A 23,876-nucleotide genomic window follows, 5' to 3' on the forward strand; every position below is an offset into this window, starting at 1 on the left:
ACGCTATCATGACAGGCCAGAGTATTTAGAGATTTGTTCATATTTTAACAGTTATCAGTTTTGGAAACATCCCTACCTCATACATTGATAGTAATTAAGCCATATGTTAATCAAAAATATTGATATCCTTAGTGCATTTAGTCATTAATCTTCAGGAAACTCAAGGACTTGGATATCTCAACATGAATAAACACACGGAAATCACTCCATTAAATCAACACCAGCATTTTATTTTTTCTCCAAAAGCATGTAAAAAATAAAAATAAAAACAAGAAAGAAAATGCACAAAATGATTGTGTATATTGGCGTAGAAAGGGGGCGCTTACATTTTAAAATGTTACACTTTCATACCACAACTAAGCAATAGAGAGAAGGGAGAATAGAGGAGAAAGACTGCATACACACAGTCCAAGCGTTCTTTTGCTGTAAGGCCACCTCAATCCACAGGTCAAGTCTGTAATACAGAATACATTTTCAAGGATGCATACATTTAAAATGTCTAGATGACAACAGCATTGAAAAGTAAGTCCACATCAAGTTTAGCACAAAAATGAAATGACTTACAGGTTTAACATTTAACACGTTACACTGCAATCATTCACCTGAGCCACTTGGCACCAGTGTAAAGTGTACCTTGTCTGCTCTGTTACACTTAAAAGTTGCAATTCACAGATTCTGCAGTTGTACCTTGGCGAACTGCTAACGGAGAGTGACATAGACAGCATTTCTAGATACAATACTCTTGATTTTAAAGCATTCTCAGGGATCCAGAGGACCGTTGTAAAATGAAAAGGGAAAATATAAAATATACACTGTCACACACACACACAGTAGAATTAGAATTATTATACATTACATGTGGATAAAAAGTGGTTAGATAGGAAAAATGGCTGCTGGTTGAGTGAAATAATCCTATGTTTAAGAGGGGGCTCGAGAGAAAATATGTCTGATTTTGAAAAGGCATGATCAGGAGATTTCTTTGTAGAGATCTGTGCACTCAAAGGTCTTGTTTAAAACAGCAATAAAAGGTCAGCTATTTATTTCTAAGGCTTCTCTTCAGAAAAACTAGCAAATATCAATCTGTTTGAGTTTCTTTCTATTCTGCACAGCATGCTCAAATTCACAGTAAACCTTCAGTCACAAAAAGTATTTTGTGTCATTCAAGTGTCATTCAAGTCTCAGCAGTATTCAGAGATTTTCTACAATGAGATAATTGAATGGCTTTCAACTCATTCTTGTGTAGAATGAAAAAATAGGTGAAAATCTTGTCTAACTGGGTTAATTTCTCTTAGGTGTTGGAATTAAATGAGATAAAAAGTGGCTGGAGTGCAACTGCACTGCAGGCCGAGGCAACATATTCCAAAACTTTGAATAAAAGGCTAAATGTTGAGTTCACGGGCATCTTTTTTTTTTTTCTTCCTTTCACACTAGGAGCTATGTCACACTTTCCACAGCAGGGGGTGCTCTGCACTGGGTCTAGCATGCAGCATGCAGGAGCACATCAGGGGACCAACACTGTGACAAACCCTCAATCAGACACCTACTGTAAATTCAATATCAAGAAATAGGTCCAAACGCTAAGATGTATTTAGCTAATAAGACAGGAGATGAGAACAGGAAGGCATTTATCTAAAAAGGAAACCTGTCCACGCTTACTGGATGGGAATGGGGGTGAGGGGAGAACAAATAATGATGGATGTTCAAGACACTGTGACTGAATTGGATCTGTCAACGTCCCCATAAAAACCGTCCATTTACACGAACAAATACAAATACAGCAAGGGAAAATCATCACAAGACGCCAACAACCGACAAGCGTGAAATGACGGAGGAACAAAACTGTGCGATTTCCTGCAAGGCTTAGGCTCCGTCCTTCAACATCCTCATTTGTGACACAGAAACGCATTTGTAATCGATTTACTCAAACGTTTGCAGCCCCGCTTGAAATGTTTCATATGACGGAGAGACGGATGTTTTAGAACGAGGCCTCAGTTTCCCTGTGATTATCAACACCTTGTCTGGTGATCATGTGTGGTCATATGTGCACAAGGAGAGTACAGTATGGTGGGGAATGTTCACTAATCACAAGTACAGCTCTATGTACAGATAGTATAGAAAACACAATCTGAGAATTCCATTTAAATTTCAACCATAAAAGCTCAGAGAAAGATCAACTTATGCCATGACATCAATCAAATCCGAACTCAAGTGCTTCTAAAAACGAACTTCCTATGCATCAATGAAACAAACAAAATCATTCACAACACAAAAGATCGATACAGTCATAAGATAAGGCTATTAAGACCCAGTCATCCCAACATGCAAGGATAAGACTCAGAGTGGTCAATAAAATAAGAACAAACCATGGGATGAAGCCACAAACAAAAATTAAAAGACGAGAGGTGAGCTGTTGCTGATGTGTGCGGTTATTTTACAGTACTCTGTACCCTGTTTGTTCCTCAAATATATGAAACCTGACAAACTGACAGCAAAGTCACAATACTGAGGACTATTATTTTGAGTTGTGTTTTGTTGAAATCAGTGAAAGGATGTAAGTATTATCTTTTAAAAATCCTTGGGTGAAAATTGACCTGAGTGTATGCTCTACTGCAAAACATGGATGCTCTGTAACCCCTCTGATATGTTTGCCTGAGCATACAGTTACTTGTTAAAAAAAAAAAAAGGGTGCAAATTATTAAAAAGAATAAAAACACCAAAATAAAAGTGATTTTATTATTATACTCCCCATACTGGAGAAGGCTTTTGGTCACAATCAACTACCAATTCCAAACAGGAAAATAAAGTTAAGAAAATACAATAAAATCAAAATATATCCCCAAAATTGATTTCGAAGTGGTATGATTATGACTGGCCAGTCATTTCCTAGCTGTTTGTGCATGTATCTGTTCTGATGGCATTTAAAAAGCAAGTGAATGCGTGGGTGATTTAACAGTGCCCCAGCATATGAGGCACGTGTTCATCGTGATGTATTGGAGGTGTTAGGAGGAGGAAAAGGAAGAGGCAGGGTTGGGAAGGGATGGGACACAGGCAGACATGATTATGCCGTCTTTGTTATATTATCTGGCTCCTTGGAGGCCCAGAGCTCTTTGTGCTGTTTGCGTCCGAAGCCCTCGTCATAGTTGCCTTTGCTTTTGAACAGCTGCTGGAAGTGGGGTTTACAGTAGAATTCACCTTGAAGAGCTGCAAAGGTGCCAAGGCTGCCAAAAGAGAAGACATAAACAGTTACAATAAAACCAAGGGAGTCAGAAGAAGAGTCATGTAAACACACAGGAAACTGTACAAATAGGGGAGGGTGATCTGACAATTTTAGATCGTGATCGATCATGAAGGTGTCCACAGACCAATTGTCAGGCGGAACAAAGACATTGCAGTATTTAATGTCCTCTTACTATGGTTTCCAAACCTCACACATCCTCGCTGACACTATTTGCTGAGTATTTGCACTATGTGAACAAACCAGTAGTGTAGCCAACTAGATGCCTATGCTAATCGGGCAAATTACTTAACATGGCTTTCCTTGGATGAGGTATTGTAAACAAAGAAATGCGAGTTATAGCTGCGAGTTTATATGAGAGGAGACAAACCACTTAAAACAACATTATGTAGAAATTGGCATTAGTGCGCTTTGGTGCCCCCCAGAGTGCAACACCACTGTTGTGACATAATGTAGGAGCTAACTTCAAACAAAAACCCAGTAAGTAACAATGTTACATGCTGAAAACTTGTCACTATGTGACGCTTTGATCGTACCCTTTCACTGAAGTTACAACATGCAGACACAAGTGATAGGTGGGCGGAGTGGCTGTGACGGAGACACCATTCACCCTATAAAAAGGCACTGTACCGTAAAACATGAGCGCACGGCCGAGATTCATAACAGTTTAAACCGATTTGGTGAGACTGCAGACGGACTTCCAATAGGCATGGAAGAGGAGGATATCACGCTACTGTACAGGATTACCAAGGAAGGTGAGGTCATTCAGACATAAGACATTAAACCCGCATTTATTCTGGACTGAGCGCAGTTGGTGTCATGACACTGCTGCATGTGTAGTAACAGTATAACCTGTGGGGGAAGAAGTGTTTTACAGCTTATTTTGGGGCAAAGTCATCAAACGTTTAAGCAATTTTTTAATCATATTTGACTGGTGACTCTACAGTTTACATGTAGTTGTAATATCCAAGTGACCGTTGAAAGTGAGGTTATGGCTCTCTCCACATTCATTTACATAGGGGCCTGGTCTTGTTAGCCCAAAATAACTGCCCAGGGGCATTGCCAAGATGGCTGCCAAGTGGCAAGACTTGCCTAAAAGAACTTTGGTTGTAGCTAGGAACATGGCAGATGCAGAGCTGGTGCCAAAAAATAATTATCTTTAAAAGGCAATATTGTGTTTTAATGGTACAAACGGAGAACTTAAGGTTATTTCAGGTGTAACTATAGTCCACGGGGCAAAGAACGCAATTTAGATTGTGGAACTGCGATATTTGTGTTTTTGGTCAGATCACCCTCCCCTACAGTAAACTATATATGGTTACCTGAGTTTGGCGTTGCAGTGCTTGCAGCAGAAGCATGTTGAATGGAAGACCAGGTTGTTGGCAACCAATCTCTCCATCGGGTAGACCGTCTTCTCACATGATGAACACACTTCCTTTTGGGTCTTAAAGCTGAAGGACTGAGCACATAAGTATACAGATTTACTACCAGACACATAAAACAGACCTTGATTCATAGTGAGATGAAAGCTAGCATTTACAAAAGACACAAAATGCAGGAAAGACTTCCTTTGCTCTCCTCTGAGATCAAAGGCTGATGGAAGTGAAATGGAGCAAGAGTAATGCAAACAGGAGAACAGAGAACCGTGAAAAAGGGATGAGACAGAAAAGACAGCTGATGCTTATTTACCTTGGATCGCTGGACAGGTTTCTCTTCAGTGGTGCTCCTGGTGTCCTGTATAAGCAAAGAAGAACAAACTTAACATTTAAATAAATGCATTTAAAATGTGTGTAAAGACTGGTATGTGGTTAAGTGCAAAAACAAATATTTGGTGAAAACAACAAAAGATACCCGTCCTCGCATCAGAGCGTCACATGTATGGAAGAAAACACACCTATGTCTTTTTCACTGTCCTCTTATTACCTTTACCAGTGTGTTAGTATTGTCAATCTGATCCCTCTTTCTCTCCCTCCTCTTTCTATTTGCTCCATCTGTCTCTTTGCACCCCTGGGAGAGGATCAGGTGCCTTCTGTCTGGCCATGTGAGCTGAGGGACGCTCTGCATGGGGCTGCCCTCAACATAGCAGAACAGCTCAGAACCGGCCTTCCAGTTGAGAAACTACAAATGAAATCTCTTTCAAATGACAGAACTCTCAGTGGAAAAGCATGACTTACACTTTTCCCGCTAGTCTTCATCTTAAAAATGACTGACTTGACTGTGCAGTCCATGCATGTAATGAGGCCTTTCTTACACTCAACCCTATAATCCTGCACAATCGTGGGTTTATTCTTTAATTCTCTGACCACATATTGCTCTGAGGGTGTTGATGTTTTAGGTAATTACAGTTTGATTCACGGTGACAAGAGGAATTGAAAAACTTCCCCCTAGGCGCTCAGAAGGTTACGAAGGAGAAAAGCTTGCATGACCACAAGCTGGAACAAGTTACGCAGTAGTAATGACCGTATGTGCCCTCTCGAGTATTACAGCCAGTCTCCGGCAGCAACAAGCATGGCCACATCTTTAAGCAGGGCTAACAGGTAGTTCAAGCGGATAATAAACAGACAGAGAGACATTCAGGCATGTACACAGTAACTGCCATGGAAAAGCCAGTGTGCAGGGAAGAAGGGCAGCCTCTGTTTAGGCAAGGGAAAAGTCCACTGCAGACTTTGCTAAAACCCTGTTATGTAAGGCCGTTTGGCTGGAGCTGGAGGAAGTGGTGGAGGTGGAGGTGGAGGGGGGTTTCAGGGGCTGCTACCAGAGCTGCAAAGAGAAGGAGAACTTTGGCATGAGAGGCAAATGCTGATCTTCATTTTTGCAGGTCTATAACTCTTTAACTTTCAAAATGTCCTGCTTTGTAAGCAAAATAACCTTTCAAGAGTCCGCAGCAGTGTTGGAAGTGACAGCATGACGTATGTGTATCCATCTCCTTCATAGAAAAAAAATGGTGACCTGCTGATCCGAGTTGAAATCAAAAACTGTATTACTGACCAATGAATAAAGTATGTCGTACTGACAGGAACTGCAAGTGGGCTTTCAGAAAAATAGCTGAAATACACGCCATCTATTGTGATACAATCATCAGTCACATTACAATTATATATACATATATTTATATTATTTATATGTATGTAGACTGTATTTATAGTGTTTAACTTGCCATTCAAAATATCAGTATGGGGCAATTCAATTATTGGAACTTCGCACTCAGTCATCCTAATTTAAAACATGTCACTGCGTGGCCAGTAGAAACCTTTCAGTGTGTATTAAGGACACAGTTAATACTGACAAAGGGGGTCCTGCTCACTGATGTGCAACATTGCTCCCAACACAATGCAACTAGAGATATAAAAGTCATGGCTACAACAGTCTAAACAACATGGCAGTAGTTGACAAATTTAGATGGTATATGTTCTTGTAGCCCTTCTGTATCTGTATATCACTTGTCATTTTATCTGGAAGGATTAGACTGGCCCTCTTTCAAACAGCATAAATCGTAATTTGCATTCTATTTTTGACCCTTTCACCTTAATGCACCACCAAACATCTCAGTGCGCGGAATTGCAAGGGTGTTGTCAGCACTTATGAGAACCGGATGGCATGCTTTTGAAATGGTTGGCTCATTTAGAGTGAGGCCATGCAGCTTCCTGCAGTTGCAATCAGATCCTAACTGTCTGCCTTCTCCTCTTCATCCTTGATTCCTGTCGAGCTCACCAAATATGTTGCTGCTAGCTAGCAGACAGCTCACACATTGCTGGTTTATCTAGCAGGCTGCACTCTAGACCACTTCCTGTTGCTGCAGAAGAAGCTGCTGAGCCAACGTGACTTTGATCTTCTCACAATTATTTAGCACGAATGAAAACTGATGTTTAAATGGGTAAAGTTCTCACGGTCTATTTGTAGAGAAAGTTTACCTCAGTGGGAGGCTGGAAGTCTAAAGCAGGAAAATGAGGTCAATATGGGCTTCATTTGTGACGTGAAGTAATGTAGCCAAAAAAGGAAAAACTGATTTGAGTAAAGGCACAGAATTGCCAATATATTTTTTTTTCTTTTTAGTAAAAACAGGGCAGCACAAGTAGTTACCATGTTAGGGGGTAGGCATGCATTCCAACCACACACACACATACACAGACATCCTGGAAGACTTCAGATTAGATTCTGCCATCTTGTCTCGTTTGCCTTATATGTACATGAGTCTCAATTGTCACCAAACAGCTCAAATGTGGCAGGAAGTTGTTGTGACACATGTGGCTTCCTCTGTCTCAACAGGGACAACAGCAGCTAAAGTCCTAGCTGATTCTCATCCCACTAAATGACTGCCTACAACCACTTGGTCTGTATGAAAGCATCAGCTGCAGCGTGAACCAACTACATGAGAATTATGATCTCTGTTCAAAAGTATGAAAATCAGAAATTAGCCTAGCTAAGTAAGGAGACAAGAGATACCACTAAATACATGGAGGGGCGGTAAATGAAAGGCCTTCATGAGCACAGAACAAGGTGTTCAATGTGAACAGGAATAAAGAGGGTTTGTAGTGTAATTAATTAGCTCTGCTATGCACAACAGTGTTTTATCTGTGAAGCAATTTGACATACCAGTGTGTAAGCAGCCAGCTGGAGAGTTGTATCTTACCAAACAAAGACCACTTTCACACAAGTGGTGAAATCTCCTTGCAACAGAGGTTCAACTCCTGCATTAGGCCATCAATCCCTGTATGTAGAGTCCTTGCTGAAACTTTAAACACACCTGCACATTTCTGCCTGTGTGTGTGTATATCTGTGTTCATGTTGCAACGAGCTTTTGGGAGGACAGTGCCAGCACCCCCCCCCCCCTAAATTAATTTAAAGGAATACATTTTGTAAGATACATGTGTGGCTTTCTTGCTGTGGGTTTGCTAAAAGATCTATAACACTCTCATGTTGCTAGGGTAAACATTATAAGTGTTGCTTTCACGAAACAACGGCACAAATAAGCATACATTAAACGAGAGAGGTCGCACTGCAATCTGTGCATTTACAGTAATACAAGAGAATGACTCACTCGCTTGCTCTGTTTCTCTGCAGAGCATATGTGATTGTAAGAACATGGGAGGGGCAGATTGTCCACAAGTTAGTTGATCCATATGCCGTTGTCCTTTCTGAAAAAATGCTGAAATGGGTCGCCAAATACACTTTGCCGGTTCTTAACATACCTGGGTGGCCCGCCTAAGTAAAGCCTATGTGTTGGACACACTGAAGCTACAGCCAGCAGCTAGCTAGCAAGTTCAGCTTAACATAAAGACTGGAGTAATGTTTGTTACTGGTTTGTTTTGTGCATAAGGGCGCTTGAGGATGAGGGTGCCGTTATATATACACACTCTGCCATGGTTTTCCCACTATTTTACTGACTGACAGTTGGTGGAGGTAACATACCAAAAACACATGGTAATGCTCCAATAAAGGAAGCGAAGAAGAAGACTGCTAGGTCGTAAATATTGATGTAAACAACTGGTAATTTTCAATACTGAAGAAAAACCAGCTGTGCAAGTGAAGAAGGAGTGGCATTCCACACATGTGTACACCAACAGATTACAGAGAACCTGGATGTAAACACAAGTCATGTTTCTATACCTCCACAGGACATCTTTCCTTTTATAAGGAATCAGTTATGGACTACTGTGTATCTTCAACTGCAAACCAAAGCACAAGTTTGGGGTAACCACTTGTGAGGATCCTCGAAAAAGCAAACATTCAAACAATTAATGTCACAAATCCCACCGCCTTTTCACCCCCTGAGGCCAAAGACCACCCATGTGATAGATAGGGGAGTTAAATGGCCCCCATGTTTGGCCTTATTCTTTCAAAATCAGGAAAAGATGTAATAGGGCAAGAATTTGAGGATGTACTGTAGAGAGCTTGCCATTTCAAAATAATGTGTGAAAGTTCCTCACTGTTACAGGCGCCACAACTACAAACCAGACCCCTCTTGTCTAAATCTCAGTGTTTACGAGAGCCATCTGCTGATGTAAATCACAGCCATTTAGTACAGTTACAACAACTCTTCAGAATATGACGGGGGTGAAAGGTCAAGGTAAAAAGTTAAATGGGAAGAACTAAATGCGTTTTTTCTCATCCTAGTGCTGATGGACACAACACAATAAGACAACCCCCCCCAACCGCTTCACACTTGATCATTACTGAATACACACTGTGGTGCACGACTCACTCCAACAGGCCCCTAGAAGGGAAGGCAGGCGCTATGTTAACAAACGTCTTATGTCATTAATCCAAAGCAAGGCTCCCACTCTCCCCATCTCTTATTTTTAGAGATGTGATCATTGTTTAATCATTCGGGACAGCACGAAGAACCTCATCCTTCAAACACAACAAAAAAGTGGTAATGAGTCCATCTGTCGCTTGTCAAGCAGTTTGACGGTAAGCTAATCATAACAAACAACATTTACCGGTGCAGTGCTATCGGCAGCCCATGAGTCTTAAGTTTAATATTTTATGCAGATAACATCTTACTGTATATTGCACTTTGCGGACCTGCAAGCCATGGCACTGGTCCAAAGACTAAAACAGCCGCTGCAGGGAAAATATATACTCCCCTTGACAGCAATCTTCCAGCAGTAATTCTGAACATGAAGAGACAAAACAAGTTTTGCAGACGAGGAGCCTGGGGTTAATAAAAAAACTTTTTAAGTGATGGAAAAGTAAGTATTTGCTGAACATGAGCTTTTAACACTTGACTGGCTGAGGAACTGATGCAAGTATCCATCAGAGTGCAAATGGAGGTTCACCACACCAGTCTGCAGAGTAATCACATCTGGGAGCGTGCTGAGGCGTTCGGTCAGCCACTACTTCTCTTCCCTTTTAGAGCTTCCCGTACAAGAGAGTGACGGGGCAGTTTTCTGTGTCTGCAGGCACAGGGCATCGAATGCATCTTTAGTCAGCTGACAGGCACTTGTTTTTTCACTTCCTGTCTGGGGTTGCTGTCAAGGTCCAGATAAAACCTTTTAAGGTTTGATGCAAATATGCAGCTAAGGTGCCTCAGTATCACAAGTACTCAAAACCTGGTTTACTTGAAGAAATTAGGGCTGCAACTTCAGATGCTTCAATTTCCTAAACCCTACAACAATGTCCTCAAATGTCTGATGTGTTGTTCAATTAACAGTACAAACCAAAGATATTCAATTTACACTTACATAAAACTGTGTAAATTAGGGATTTTTGACATTTTTGCTTGAAAAGTTACTTCAAGGATTAATCGATTATCAAAATAGTTGCTTATTATCTTTTTGTTGGCCCACTAATTTGATTAACCAACTAATTATTGCAGGTCTAGATGACCTAAAGACCATTAAAAAAAAAGAGAGAGAAATTGTCAGAAATCAGAAATGTTGACTCAAGGGAGAACTAGAGCCTTTTAAAGTAAAGGACACGAAACACTCACATTTTGCCATGCAGACATAATTTCTGAGAAGCAGGCTGCCCTTTCAGATACAGAAAGTAATACTGATTATTCCCTTGTATTTAGTAGTCAGCAACTACTGCTCACACGAACTTAAGTTCTGCACTGCAGTATCCGTCTGACTGTGCTGAAAAGCCCTTAGTGTTTCCTTTTATTACTTCTTTAAAGACACTGCCCAAGGGCATAATTACAACTAATCAAGTCCTCTGTGTCAGAGATCCTTCAAATACCAAGCTACACAGGACTATTTTCAATTCATAGAATCTGATACTACTAATAAAGCCATAAAGGCAAATACAATGTCTGTTCTTAAAAAAATAATGTATTACACCCCTTATTTTTGACCAGTGTTCGACTCGGTGATGTTTTTAAAAACTAATGGTATGGTGTGCTGGTATACTGAAGCAGCTGGTCTGTCTATGTTTTCTCAAAATTGCAAGGAGAAAACTAGTGATCGGCTGTCAAAGAAGACCTGGAGCCTGTGTTGACTTGACGATGCAAGACGACACCGGCTTCTGATGGTAGAAACAGCCTCAAGTGCTACAACTGATCAGATGTTATCACAGAGTCAAGAAGAGGGGAACATTTCACAAGCAAATTCTCCTCCAGGACTGGAATTCAGGATAACATGCCCCATCCCGTCGTCAAAACAAAATCTCACATGCAAATGTCAGCTCTGCGATCGCAGAAAATTTCCATCACACTGAAGGCTCCTTAACTGCAGACTTAAACATTGGGAAAGTGATGGACATGAGACAGGGAAATGCATGTTTGATGCTTTTTTCCCCACAATAAGGTTGAAGATTAAAGTTAAGAGATAACTAAAAAAGGTCTGCTGTTGACTGATGATACTGTGGAACTCTAAACAAAAAGTGTTGAAACAGTACCCTCAAGTCTTTTCAAACCAGATAACCCTCATTACATCAGCTCCTACTCTCACGGGGAGGCAAAGCAATGTGAGTGCATTGTTGTTTAGACAATTAAGACAACCAATACTCACTCAAAGATTTAAAAGACAGAGCGCTGCTGTTAGACGGACAAGGGTGAGGAGTTTGGACTGCACCAAATGATTGCAAAAATCATCATCATACACATAATGCAGAGCAATAAAAAAAGAGAAATCTTGGCTTTTGACATCTTGTCGACACTGATGTGTTGTTGTATTGGTGGTGCAGCTGAACTCATTAGTGAAAATCAATGATCTGAGATCTTATTTTCATTAGACTGCAGTGAACCATGTCAGAAAAACAAAAAAATTAAGCAAATCAAGGTGAATGGAATGTGTTACGCCTTTGCCTTCAATGTCTAAGCCAGAAAACTTCAATTCAGATTTACAGAGTCTCAAGTCAGATTTGTATGACTCAGAGGAGAAGGAAAAAAAGAGGCAAAATAAAAACAAAATCATGCATTTTGTTTTAAAACAGTGGAATGGTTACGTGTTGCATGCATATGGCAATTCCACATTAGTTTACTGACTTTAGAATAATGTTTTTTTTCTTCACACAACTTATTTGGCTTGCTGCTTTCACAAAACAATACAAAGACAAAACTAGTCCTCCACTTCAACCCCTTAAAAATCTGACTGAGAAACACCTTTTTCAGGCCTAAAAAAGGGGCTTAATGATGCTTTGCTTACACAACCACCCTGCCTATAAAACAAGAAAATGACAGGGTATGAGAAAGAAAAAAGGGACAGGTATGCACTGCATCACTCTGACTGTTTTTTGCCTTCAGCTCATTCGTCTGGACCTGCTGGCGACCCATTAATACTGTTCTGCAAATCTGACAGCAGGAAAACACCCCCCCACCCAACATATGGCACTTCTGACATGCAAAGCAAATCAGGTTTTTGTGCCGTTAATGGTAATTGTTTGATGGCAGAGCATATGGTAAAAAAAATGTTATTAGTCCTCACTGCAGCTTTGTGCAAAGTGCTTTGTCTACTCTAAATCCGCATCATTTGTTTATTTTTTTAAACAAGTCAAAGTGCAACAACAGCCTCTCAAATCCACCAGAATACTGACGTAAATCAGCCGGCAGAGTGGGGTGTCAATCTGTGCTGTCAACTCTGACTTAAATTACAGTTGGGCAGCCGACTGACGGTGGCAGGAAATGAAAATGACCATATACTTACTTAAGCCTCGTCGCCATATGCCAGGGATATAATGACAGACAGTTGGAAATGTGGTGCCCTGGATGGTTAAAATGTGGTTTTAACCAGACCACAGAGCAGTTTGTAAACTGCTCGACAACACAAACACAGGCGAGAAATTTGTATCAAGAGTGAAACACATGTTTTCTTCCACCTGGTGTGAGCGCTTTAATCTAATGCTGATTTATGCAGAGGTTTAATCCAGTCACTCATCCATTTGGTATTACTCAGCTCACAATCTCAGCAGCTGTAGGTGAGCTCATAAGCTAAAGTGGACATTTCTGTTCCCATAATGGGGGTCTGGGGTCATTCATATGTTTTTGAGTTGATGGTTTAGACCATTTAGCCATGCTTTATAGTAATACACTATATTCATTTTTTCCCCCAGCAGATTCCGATAACTGATAATTACCTGCTTCTCATGGACCATACCAATAAAATAACTGATAATTTCACACTTCTGTATTTTAAAAAGAAGTCCCCAACCTTTAGTATATGTAAACCTGAGAATATAAGGGTGATTTAAAGGGGCACTATGTCGTTTTGAAGAAGTGTGTAGATGCTGAGCTTGTTCAGTTCATGAAAGCAATATGGCTTCATATTATCATCTCTATCTATCGTTAATAATTTCACTGACACTGATAAATAGCTGATAATGTAAACATCCCATATTGTGCATCCCTGTTTGGGAGTATCCCATTTACAAGGTGCACCTGCAAACATTTTATCCTGGGTTCAAACCTGGATAAGCCATTATCCCGGCTTTGTGAAACTTGGGTATGCTAGCTGAAATACTGCGACATATAAAGACTTGTAAGAAATGTCAGTACCGTTATGATCGTGTATGTATATGGGGATATAAAAAAAAAAACAGGTTTGTCCCATGTACAAGAGGAGGATGAGCCTCAAAACCAGGATAAAAGTGTAAATGTAAGCATGTTCATTGAGAACAATAAGGGAATTCCTTATTATTAGAGGGTACTGTAAACACCCCATTTTATTCAAAAAGCTTGAAATGGATTTGTGTGCATATTTGATTAATTGTGTTAGTCTGAGGGATTAACTCACTTGGAAATCCCTATTACAGACCACTTCACTGTCTGTACATGCTTGCTTTACTACAGACCCTTACGTAACACTAAGCAGGTGGGACCCTACATTAGGCCAGTTTTTAGCATTTATCTGCAAAAACAAAGCAATAATAAAGACAAACACATTAATCTGCTTAGGCTGAAAACTGCTAATCAAGAAAAACAAAATCAGAAAAATCTCGCCACTAATTGTAACTTAAAACCACAAATTGGCTGATAAGGAGGGCTAATCAAATTAATTTTTATCGGTTTAAAATAAGGCTCCTAACATGAGCTTGGACAGCATGTGATAACTGTAACGCCGTTATTCATTGGGTTTAAATCACCTCGTTGGTTGGTTAATAATTAGCCATCAAGCTAGCTCACTAATAGCGGTGTTTTTTGGGGAACACGAAGGCGGGCGTTTAAAATGTCGTCCAAACCTCACACAAAACCTCCTTTAACGTTAATTGGATTAAACAATACATTTACATCCGATGTCCATGCCGTGAGCTTACACAACCAACCAGCTCCTGGTTAGCTAAACCTTTAGCCAGTGGACGGACATCATCACCTCACCTCATCTCACAAAAAAAAAAAGAAGCAGAGAGGAGAGCAGCGGAGGGAGGGGAGGCTGCAGACACACACGGAGCAAATAGACGAGAAAAGGCACTCACCATCTGCGCTTCTTGTCTGCGACACGCTGGCTGATAACGCACAGTCTGTTCACTCAGTGGCTGGAGGCTGATATTTGCTTTCTCATTCACTTTTATGGCAGGCTTTGTTGTAGACGCTGGCCCCGGTGCCGGTGACTTTCTACCCTCCGCTTCGCTGCTCGTCTCTGTTTTCAACAGAACGTTTTTTTTATTCAGCAGGATGTCGCACGCGATTGGTTCTCATCTGCTCCGGACGCGTTCACGGGTTGTCGGACGAATCGCTACTATGAGTGGAACAAGGATGTCACTGTCAGGCTTTCACATAATACATTACCCTATTTTTTTTAACGAGGTTTAAAAATGATATTAACCGTAATGTTCCTTTTTGTAGTTTCACTGCTGAAAGTATTTTTCACTTCACTGCTCCCTGGTACATTGTTTTTGGTTTGATTGTTGATCCCTCCTGCATTTGTTTTGTGTTTTTGAGCATGTGGTGTTTGGTTTCCATGTGATAAATGTGTCTGAACACTACTACAATAACAGCTTGGATATCATTTTGACTGAAATTGTCATTTAAGGGTACCTCCACAGATTGTACACATTAAAGTGCGTTTACAGGTCTTGGGGAGTACTACTGCATGTGTGAGAAAATAAGTAGAAAGCCCTTTGTTGCTCCACAGGAAGCTGCATGTAATCTGATAAATTGCCTCCAGCGATGTCACTCAGCTGATAGCTTGCATTGTGTGAAATGTAAGCACCAAGCTTTGAAAAGAAAAATGTGACTAAGTAAATCTTCTCAAGTACTGCACAGTATGAATGTAATTTTGAGTATTTCTATTTTCTGCTACTTTCAATTTACTACAATTCAGAGGGAAATATTGGAAAATGTACCCCAGTATATTCATTTGACAGCTACAGTAACACTGCGAATCAAGAGTTTACACACAAAAGAAATCACCTGCTTACAAAACATGATGCACTATAATATAAAATTAAAAACACTTCTGGACAATACTTTAACAGTAAATCTAGCTGAAGCACTCAGAAATGTGTTAACAATAGTGTTTCTTGTTCTATAGAGTTCACAGTTAGACAATGCAACCTAACATTCTTCAGTGCAATGTAAATGTTAGTAATGTCAGTGTCAATGAAAACGTGCTCTTTGTCTTAACACAAAAACAGGCCAGACTTGAGTGCATTTAAACGCATTAGTGTTTACTGCCTCCCAGTGGTCACAGTGAGAAACTGCAGTGGTATATTTGGTAATGCTACTGTTGTTACTAGTAATACAACCCTTATACTATATTTATAACTTGTCATAACTGTTAGAGTAGACAATAAAATCGGTATTGATATCAAATTACTATTTTTTTTTTAAAGACAGTTTTCTGATCTGGAATAATCTTTACTTGGATATAAAAGCTTCCAGTACCTGCGTTCTGTGCCTTCTCACTGGCATCAAGATAGATTGATACTTATTACAAAACCACTATTAGGGAATTAAAGACTGAGCTGAACACAATATGCATGCAGATGTGTTCAGTTAGAAAACAAGTGTGACATAGTTAAACTGTTATAGAAAGCAGAAACAAAAGTTGATGTCAAATGAGACTTTTTAATCAAAACTTAACATTTCCCCATGTGCGAATGAACAGTTGAAACTCCTCTCTTACAAACAAATGCATCTTCATGAAAAAAAATTCAAAATCATAGAGACTAAATGCCAAGGAAAGGCACTTCACTAAACTTGAGTACAAGACACAAAAAGAGCTATACATAGTCTTCAACATGTGTGTGTGATTGTGAATCACAGAGTGACTTATAAATGAAACAGCTAGTAGAGTTAGCTTTGTAGAATAACAAAATGCAAACACACAACACACTTGGCAAAGATACAAAATTAAGCGTCAGGTTTGCAAGCATAAAAGCATGTTTGGAGCTCAGTGAGAGGAAACAAGACAACAGACAACACAACCTAACTTTGAATTGTTTACTGACAGCAGAATTCATTACAGCTCTATTGCTCGACCCTATTGACTTTACAATAACAACAGTCTTGATGATATATGTACAGTGGCTGTCTCTGAGCTGCTTGTGTTGATCTGTCTGACACACTCTGTTGAGCTCTGACATATCACAAGGTCCTAACCAACCTGACAGGAGCATCAGTAACACCTGTATTGAAATTCCCCACACGGTCCTGTGCTTGTGTCAGCCTCTGATATGCTCTGCTATCTGCCTACACAAGAGACAAGCTCATCATGGAGCAGCTGGTTGCACATATAAGTCTACTTATGTGTTTTTCTTTAGTTGTCCCACCTGCTCTTTCTACGTTTTGGTGGCTCAGGAACAGCAAAACTATCATCTCCTCTGTCCCTCCCCTCCCCACTCCCTCTGTCTCCCCCATCCCTCTCACTCCTCCTATCTTCTCTGTCCCTCCTGCTTCCATCTCCGTTACGACTATCGCTGTGGCGGCTGCTGCTGTATCGATCTCGGTCCCCATGGCGGTCCCGATCTCTGTCTCCATGGCGATCCCGGTCTCCGTAGCGATCCTCACCACTGTGTCGATCGCTCCTGTCGCTGTGGCGGTGGTGACTGTCTCCATGGCGCCCCCGGTCCTCCCCGTGTCTGTCCCGTGAGCTGTCTCTCGGTGAGGGAGGAGCAGGTGGAGGGAAGCTGCTGTGCTGTGAACTGGTCTGACTGGGGGGCACTGAGCTCAGGGAGCCAGCACTGGTGAAGCCGCACATGGACATAGAGATGCCCTGGGACCGTTCTGAACCATTGGGGGCCTCCGTCGGCACAGAGCTCAGGCTGCCGGCACTGGTCCAGCCTGACGAGCTGTTAGACTTGGTGGTGAGCTTTGGAGGACCGCTGGATGCAGCTACAAAGTGGCTCTTATACTGAGCCTACAAGAAAAGGAGACATTAAGAAGAGGAGATTAGCTGCCTGGGAGGCAAAAGAAAAAATCCTTGCCTTTGAAAATTGGATTTCACTGCCTCAAGACACAATCACCAAAATATATTTGCAGGGTGGTGATAGGATGCTGGTTAACATACAGTTGACTAAACCATTTCTTGTAAATCTTGGAAATGTGCTTCTAATTCTCTTTAAAACATTTCCAAGACCGTGGTCTGTGAGGGACTGACTGCCAACACTTCTAGATGTTTAAAGAATTCTTGACTCTCCTACAAATATTACAGCATTTTTGAATAGTTAAAGAAAACAGAATACACAAAATTGTGAGCTGTCAAACATAACAAAAGCTACAACATCATTGTATTTTAAGTTAAAAGGAATTAAATTAAAGCATGGCAACATGAATCACACACATACGAAAAGTCTTGCAAAGTAACAGCAATAAAAGTGGAGAAAAATTTAAATAAAATAAAAAATCATGATTATAAAAATCAGAAACAGGCACTATGGAAGAAAAAGAAAATCACATCAGATAAAGTTGAAGACATAATAATTAAGAGAGACCAACAGAGGGGAGAGAGTTCTACCTGGAAGGCTTGTTTCATTGCAGACATGCGATCGCCCAGTGCCCCTGTGGCTGGTTTGCTGTAGCCTTCATAGCTACTAGTGGAAGACAACAAGCTGCTGCTGCTGCTGCTGCTGCGTTCCTGTAAAGACAACAGTGTGTTACTCACATGTCTCAATTCTCTCCAAATATTGCCATGAACCTATCAATCTAAAATAACATTTCTAAACCATCATAGAGCTTTTGATTATTTTACAGTTCACAGTAAATACAATGACACTACTATATTACAAAAAAAACCTGATTTACAGTGTTGTAGTTAGTAACTTACAGAACTTTCAGCTCCCAGGCCTGGTCTCTCTTTGTAACCAAGACCACCTCCACCAATATTCAGCTTCTTTCCTTTACCACTCTTGAATCGGGATTTCCTGAACCAGGGATTCTGGGAAAAAGTCAACATAACATAGTTAACATTCACTTCTAAAAAACAATACAATTGTTCTACAGTGTTTTTTATTCTTTGACTTTTTCCATCTCACCTGCATCGCTAGGTCCATCAGTTCTTTGGAAACAGATTGATTCGCTCCCTCTAGATTTCTCACAAGGTCACCGGCAAAAGTGGTGTCTTTGTTGGTGAGGAGAGTGTAAGCCACACCCTTCTCTCCAGCACGTCCAGTTCGGCCAATCCTGTGTGTGTGCGTGTCAATGTCTCGTGCCACGTCGTAGTTCACCACTGTGCGAATGGATGGGATGTCCAGACCACGAGCTGGGAAGGGATTCAAACAAGAAGCAAGAAAATGTTAAAATGAAATAACGAAACCTGTCAGCGCTTGACAGAACGTGACAATGAAGGAAAGAAATGGGAAGCAGAAAACTTCTCCCATCTATATCCTCACTCCTTGGACTCACCAGCTACATCAGTGGCCACCAGAACAGGCAAATTCTTTTTCTTAAAGTCGCTGATGACCTTGTTCCTCTCACTCTGGTCCATGTCCCCGTGCAGGAGGCCCAGGCTGTAGCCCTCCTGGGTCAGGTTAGTAGCCAATTCCTCACAGTTTGCCTTCTTGGTGACGAAGATGAGGACTGAGCCAGAGGAGGTAAACTCGACCAGCCGCCGGGTCAGCCAGTTCCATTTATCTGAGCCACCCTGCAGCATCTCCACCATCTGGGTCACATCCTCATTGGCCTGGATGGAGAGGACAGCAATTAAAGCATGGTATCTACATTTTAATGTACATACTATACACCTAAAAACAATCACTCTTGCTGCAAAAATAGTTTATCAGAACAAATTTATTATAAGGTCAAACATTGTTTTAAATCACGTTTTAAAATCTCCAATCAAAAGGTTCAAAAAGCACTTCTGGACAAGGAAAGTTGCACTTTTCTATGTTAAATTAAGAGTATTGTACCTGTAGAATTTTGTAGACATACTTTTGTATTTTGGGACTTGTGACACACAGTGAGCAAATGTGTCTCTTTGTAGTCACTCTAAAAACATGTGTTGTGTGTTTGCAGATCATGTGTGAAGCTGCATACCTCTCCAATGTCTCCCTGCACAACACGAATAGGATCTACTAAGATGTCTCTGGCCAGCCTCTCAATCTTCTTTCGGAAAGTAGCGCTAAACAGAAGGGCTGTGAAGGAAATCATATTGAAAATAATTTATAAAAATAAATCCTATGAGCCTTGCTTCTTTGAAAAATAAGACATTGTCGTGTTACAAAAGGAGACCCACTTACTTTGTCTGTCTGGGCGAACATGGCTAGCAATAGATCTAACCTGATATTCTGCAAGGGAATGAGAAATTAGCTGCAGTGCACAAACCATTGTTAAAACATCTTTGTTACAGCACTGATAATGCCAACCCACCAAAGCCCATATCAAACATGCGATCTGCCTCATCAAAGACCAGGTATGACACTCTCTGCAGGGATGTGGCCTTCTTTTTAACGTGATCAATCAGACGACCCTATGCAAACACACATAAATATGAAATTTAACATTCACTGCCGCAGTGGAGGGTGAATTTTCTCTTAGAAGGCAGTGTCAAAGACAAAAGTTGGTTTCTCTCCTCTTACCGGAGTGCACACCACAATCTCTGCTCCCTCTTGCAGAGCTTTGGCCTGCTCCCACATGCTGCCTCCTCCATACACTGCCACAGAACGCAATGAGTAGGCTTTACCAAAACGCTTACATTCTGCATGGATCTGGAAAAACATTTCAAGTGACGCAATTAGTGAACCAATTTGCTAAACAATACATTTTTAACTAATGCGACAAGAAATACCATCTATACATTCACAAAACCTGACTTAGTCCCTTCTCTCACCTGCTGACAAAGCTCTCTGGTGGGACACACAATGATTGCAATCGGCCCTTCTCCTGCCTCCAGCTCCTTTTGGTCCATGATGTGAACCAGCATGGGCCAGATAAAAGCAGCAGTTTTGCCACTGCCAGTTTTTGCAATGCCAATCATATCACGTCCAGACAGAGCTATGGGAACACCCTAAAACCCAGATAGAGTACAAACAAAGATTCTTCATGAAATCATAAAAAACATCAACAGTTTTTCATTTTGCAACCTCAAGGTTAAACTTGCTCTATACCTGGCACTGAATTGGTGTGGGCTGAGTGTACTCAGACTTGCGGATTTGATGCATCAACTGCTCATCAAAGGAGAAGTGTGCGAAACTAGTAGAAGGTTTTGGAGGTGCAGCACCAGATACCTGAGAAAGACACAAGAAGATAAACATTTTCCCCCCACAGCCACCACATCTAGAAATATGGCTCAATGTTGAATTAGGACCAAAACAAAAATGAATGAATCAAAGTAATCACTACTGAGACAAGTATATAATTTCATTTAAAGAACATTTATATACTAGTGTGCATGAATCCGGGACTCACCCTTAAGTTCAGTTTATGTCTTAATTCTAACACTTGGGTTCCAGTCAGGTTGCTCAGCTCCTCGTGCTCATTGTAGAAGTTTTTCTCAAAGGGTGGGTAATCAATCTATAGAAGAAAAAAAAACAGTTGCAACAAAATCACTCATTTCGCACATCTTTAAGTCATAAAATGTTGATCCATAATTAAGACAGCACTCTCACTGTCTGTGCTCAATTAGTATTGTCAGCTGACCTCAGAATGGTCAATGGGAGGAAGCGGCAAGATGATTTTCTTAGTGGTAGGGGCAATTGGGTTCCCATCACTGTCATAGTCAATGTTTTCCTCTTCTTCCTCTTGGGTCAGCCCGGCTGTGGGATTCTCTGCCATGTAGCGGAAGTAGGCTTCCTGCAGAGAGCACAGCATTTCATATGACGAACAGAGCTGGTTTGCTGCTTACCACAGCATCCAGGCAGCAGTAACTAAATACCTGAAGAAACAATCAGCTTTATAACAGAAGCATGAAATACAGCTCACATCTTGATATCAAATATTCGGTCACGTGCTGACAAAAATCAACAATTAAACATGCTTTTTTCACACTTTCTAATCAACATGAATAATCTACACAAGAAGAACAACTCCATTGATACAATATGATCCTAAGTGCAACCTGCATGGTCAGATAGAGGGGAAGGCAGGGGGCTTCACAAGATTAGAGAGGATAGATTTAGGGAATGTTTGGTCTGAAGACCTCCCTGATCAACGATGTAATGGATGAAGAACTTTGGAGGGCTCACTCACTTGTTCATCCTCTTCTTCAATGTCATCACGAATACCCCTGAAATGACAAGCGGAGAAAAAAAAAACTTCCCTGCGGCTCGTTCATACACCCAAGACAGCCCACATCCCACTATGACTAAGGTCACTGATTACCTGATTACGTCTATAAAGCCAGCAAAACCATTGCTGGATGTGCAACGCTTTCTTCCCATAATTGGAGAAGTGTAGGATTTAATTTCAGCATAAAGCTAAATTGCTATTGGTAGTTAAGACATTTGTAAAAGCAGTGAATTGTACAAGAGTTAAATAAAAGTTAACTGTAGGATTTAACTAGTATGCTTATATTTCACTTACATGATATTGATTCAGTTGTGGCCAATTCTATTTCCCTTCTGGTCAAATTTCAATTTAAGCACCTGTATAAGAACCTTAGAAGTGACTAAAAATCAAAGAAATTCAAAAAAATATGAGCACAAGTCTCTCTTACTTTGCTGACTTTTTCTCCTTTTCCTTTTCCTCTAGTTTCCTCATGTCTTTAGCTGCTTGGTTCTGGAGGAGAAAAACATGTTAGGGAAAACAGCAGATTAAGCTTTTGGAAGCATATTCTGGTTTGTTTCTGCCTGACTGTGATCTCATTCTTACCTCAACCTCTGCCATGAAGGCATCCAGTGGGTCATCTTCACTGTCTGAGCCACCACCAGACTGCATCTGCTGCCGTGTGGGAGAGTTCTCAGCTGGGATGTACGGCAAATCAACATTGCTGCTGGACTCCTCTTCATCGTCTTCAAAGTACCTTGTTGAAAATAACATATATACAGTTTTATGATAAATAAATACCACAAATCAAATCATATATCGACTGTTCTCTCAGGGGTTGAACTTAACATATGTAAGATCATATTTATGTGTAGGGGAGAGATGTAATACTCACGCATTTTCCTCATCAAAATTAGCTCGTTTTGTCCCTATTTTGTAGAATGAGGGGAGCTGCTGGTTCTTCCCATACCCCCCACCTGATCCTGTGGGTCCGAATGATGTGTGAGATTTATTAGGAAGCGGAGGTTCCTCCTTTTTCCCTGCGAGGGAAAATCCTCCAAATCCAAACCCTCGCTTCACGCCGGGACCGCCTTTGTTCCAGTTCATGGACATGCTGTGAAAACAAGAGGGAAACAAGCCCTTAACATCTTAATTACACCAGACCTTGAAAATGTGGTATTGGCTTGTTCTTGGTTCTTTATTGAAGGTGCTTCCAATAAGATGAGATAAGACTCGGCACCTGTCGGAATCATGGAAATCTCTCCAGCTTACCATTTAGTAAACAAGGACCACTTACAGCAAGTGTATTTTGATGGACTATGAGGGTTTCACTAGCAACGAGACAGACTGTTACTCATGAGGCCAAGTCGTAAATGAGAAGCTCTGACAGCCATTCACTTTGCTGGTGAAGGCGTTTTCTTTGTTTTTGTTCATTGCTTTTTATATCAAAAGAACAACCTGTCGCATAAGGTTACTTTCATTTTAACCTTAGCCACACACTGGCAGTACAGACAAGCATTATCTGCAACATGATGTATTCATGGCTATTGATATACGTAGCGATGGAGGATGAACATAAAAGGAGTACTGCAATAAATGCACGCATTTAATAAGACAATTACACGTCCATGAAGGCACATATGTTTGCCAAAAATTATTATTTCAGTAGGGTTCTGCATGGGGGACGTTAACAGACTGAGAAACTGGCGAAGCACGTCAACAGAAACTTAAACATTTTCTAAATACGACCATACAAGTAAATACAGCGAAAGTATTCAGCTGCCGGTTTATTTGCATTACAGAAATCTGATAACAGCATAACATTGTCAAGAGACCACCATGTAGCTAGCTGTACGCAACGTTAGCGTTAGCTTTGAGGCCGCAAAATGAGGCCGAGGAGGGGGTGTGCGACGCTAGGGTGGAACATTTGCCGTGAATATGATTTAGTTAGGAAGCCTTTCACACCCCCGTGCAGTATAAAATAACACTGTGCCTTACCTGAATGTATCTATGACTTCCTTGACAGAAGCTAACAGGGCGGATTTACCTGTTTGTTATGCCAGTAAAAGCGCCAGTGTTGTCAGTAAACCAAGCGCTGCCGACGTCATCAAGGCGCGCAAAGCTTCT

The 23,876-nt window shown here is 40.9% G+C and overlaps 2 protein-coding genes across 4 annotated transcripts; both read right to left on the bottom strand.

The window, feature by feature from the left end:
- Positions 1 to 209: 209 nt before the first annotated feature.
- limd2 (LIM domain containing 2) lies at positions 210 to 14,773 on the bottom strand. The gene is made up of 4 exons (XM_084372369.1): positions 14,585 to 14,773; positions 4,925 to 4,969; positions 4,558 to 4,694; positions 210 to 3,218 (listed from the first exon to the last, which is right to left on the bottom strand). The coding sequence occupies exons 1-4, from the start codon at positions 14,585 to 14,587 to the stop codon at positions 3,059 to 3,061; spliced, it is 345 nt and encodes a 114-aa protein (XP_084228495.1). The 5' UTR covers positions 14,588 to 14,773; the 3' UTR covers positions 210 to 3,058.
- A 1,385-nt stretch (positions 14,774 to 16,158) lies between these two features.
- On the bottom strand, positions 16,159 to 23,871 carry ddx42 (DEAD (Asp-Glu-Ala-Asp) box helicase 42). Of its 3 annotated transcripts, none has more exons than XM_084370356.1 (18): positions 23,797 to 23,871; positions 22,645 to 22,863; positions 22,356 to 22,506; positions 22,201 to 22,262; positions 21,735 to 21,771; positions 21,186 to 21,338; positions 20,955 to 21,059; positions 20,654 to 20,773; positions 20,377 to 20,553; positions 20,126 to 20,254; positions 19,917 to 20,016; positions 19,787 to 19,834; positions 19,584 to 19,681; positions 18,954 to 19,230; positions 18,584 to 18,810; positions 18,376 to 18,486; positions 18,067 to 18,186; positions 16,159 to 17,469 (listed from the first exon to the last, which is right to left on the bottom strand). In XM_084370356.1, exons 2-18 carry the CDS (start codon positions 22,860 to 22,862, stop codon positions 16,870 to 16,872), a joined length of 2,733 nt encoding a protein of 910 aa, XP_084226482.1. In that variant the 5' UTR covers position 22,863; positions 23,797 to 23,871; the 3' UTR covers positions 16,159 to 16,869. The 3 variants fall into 3 exon arrangements, with proteins under 3 accessions (XP_084226482.1, XP_084226481.1, XP_084226483.1); XM_084370355.1 differs by having other exon boundaries at positions 23,748 to 23,853; XM_084370357.1 differs by lacking the exons at positions 21,735 to 21,771; positions 22,356 to 22,506; positions 22,645 to 22,863; positions 23,797 to 23,871.
- Positions 23,872 to 23,876: the final 5 nt, after the last annotated feature.

This window comes from Pagrus pagrus (genome assembly GCF_965226575.1).
Source record: "Pagrus pagrus genome assembly, chromosome: 13".
In the NCBI taxonomy this organism is placed as follows: Eukaryota; Metazoa; Chordata; class Actinopteri; order Spariformes; family Sparidae; genus Pagrus; species Pagrus pagrus.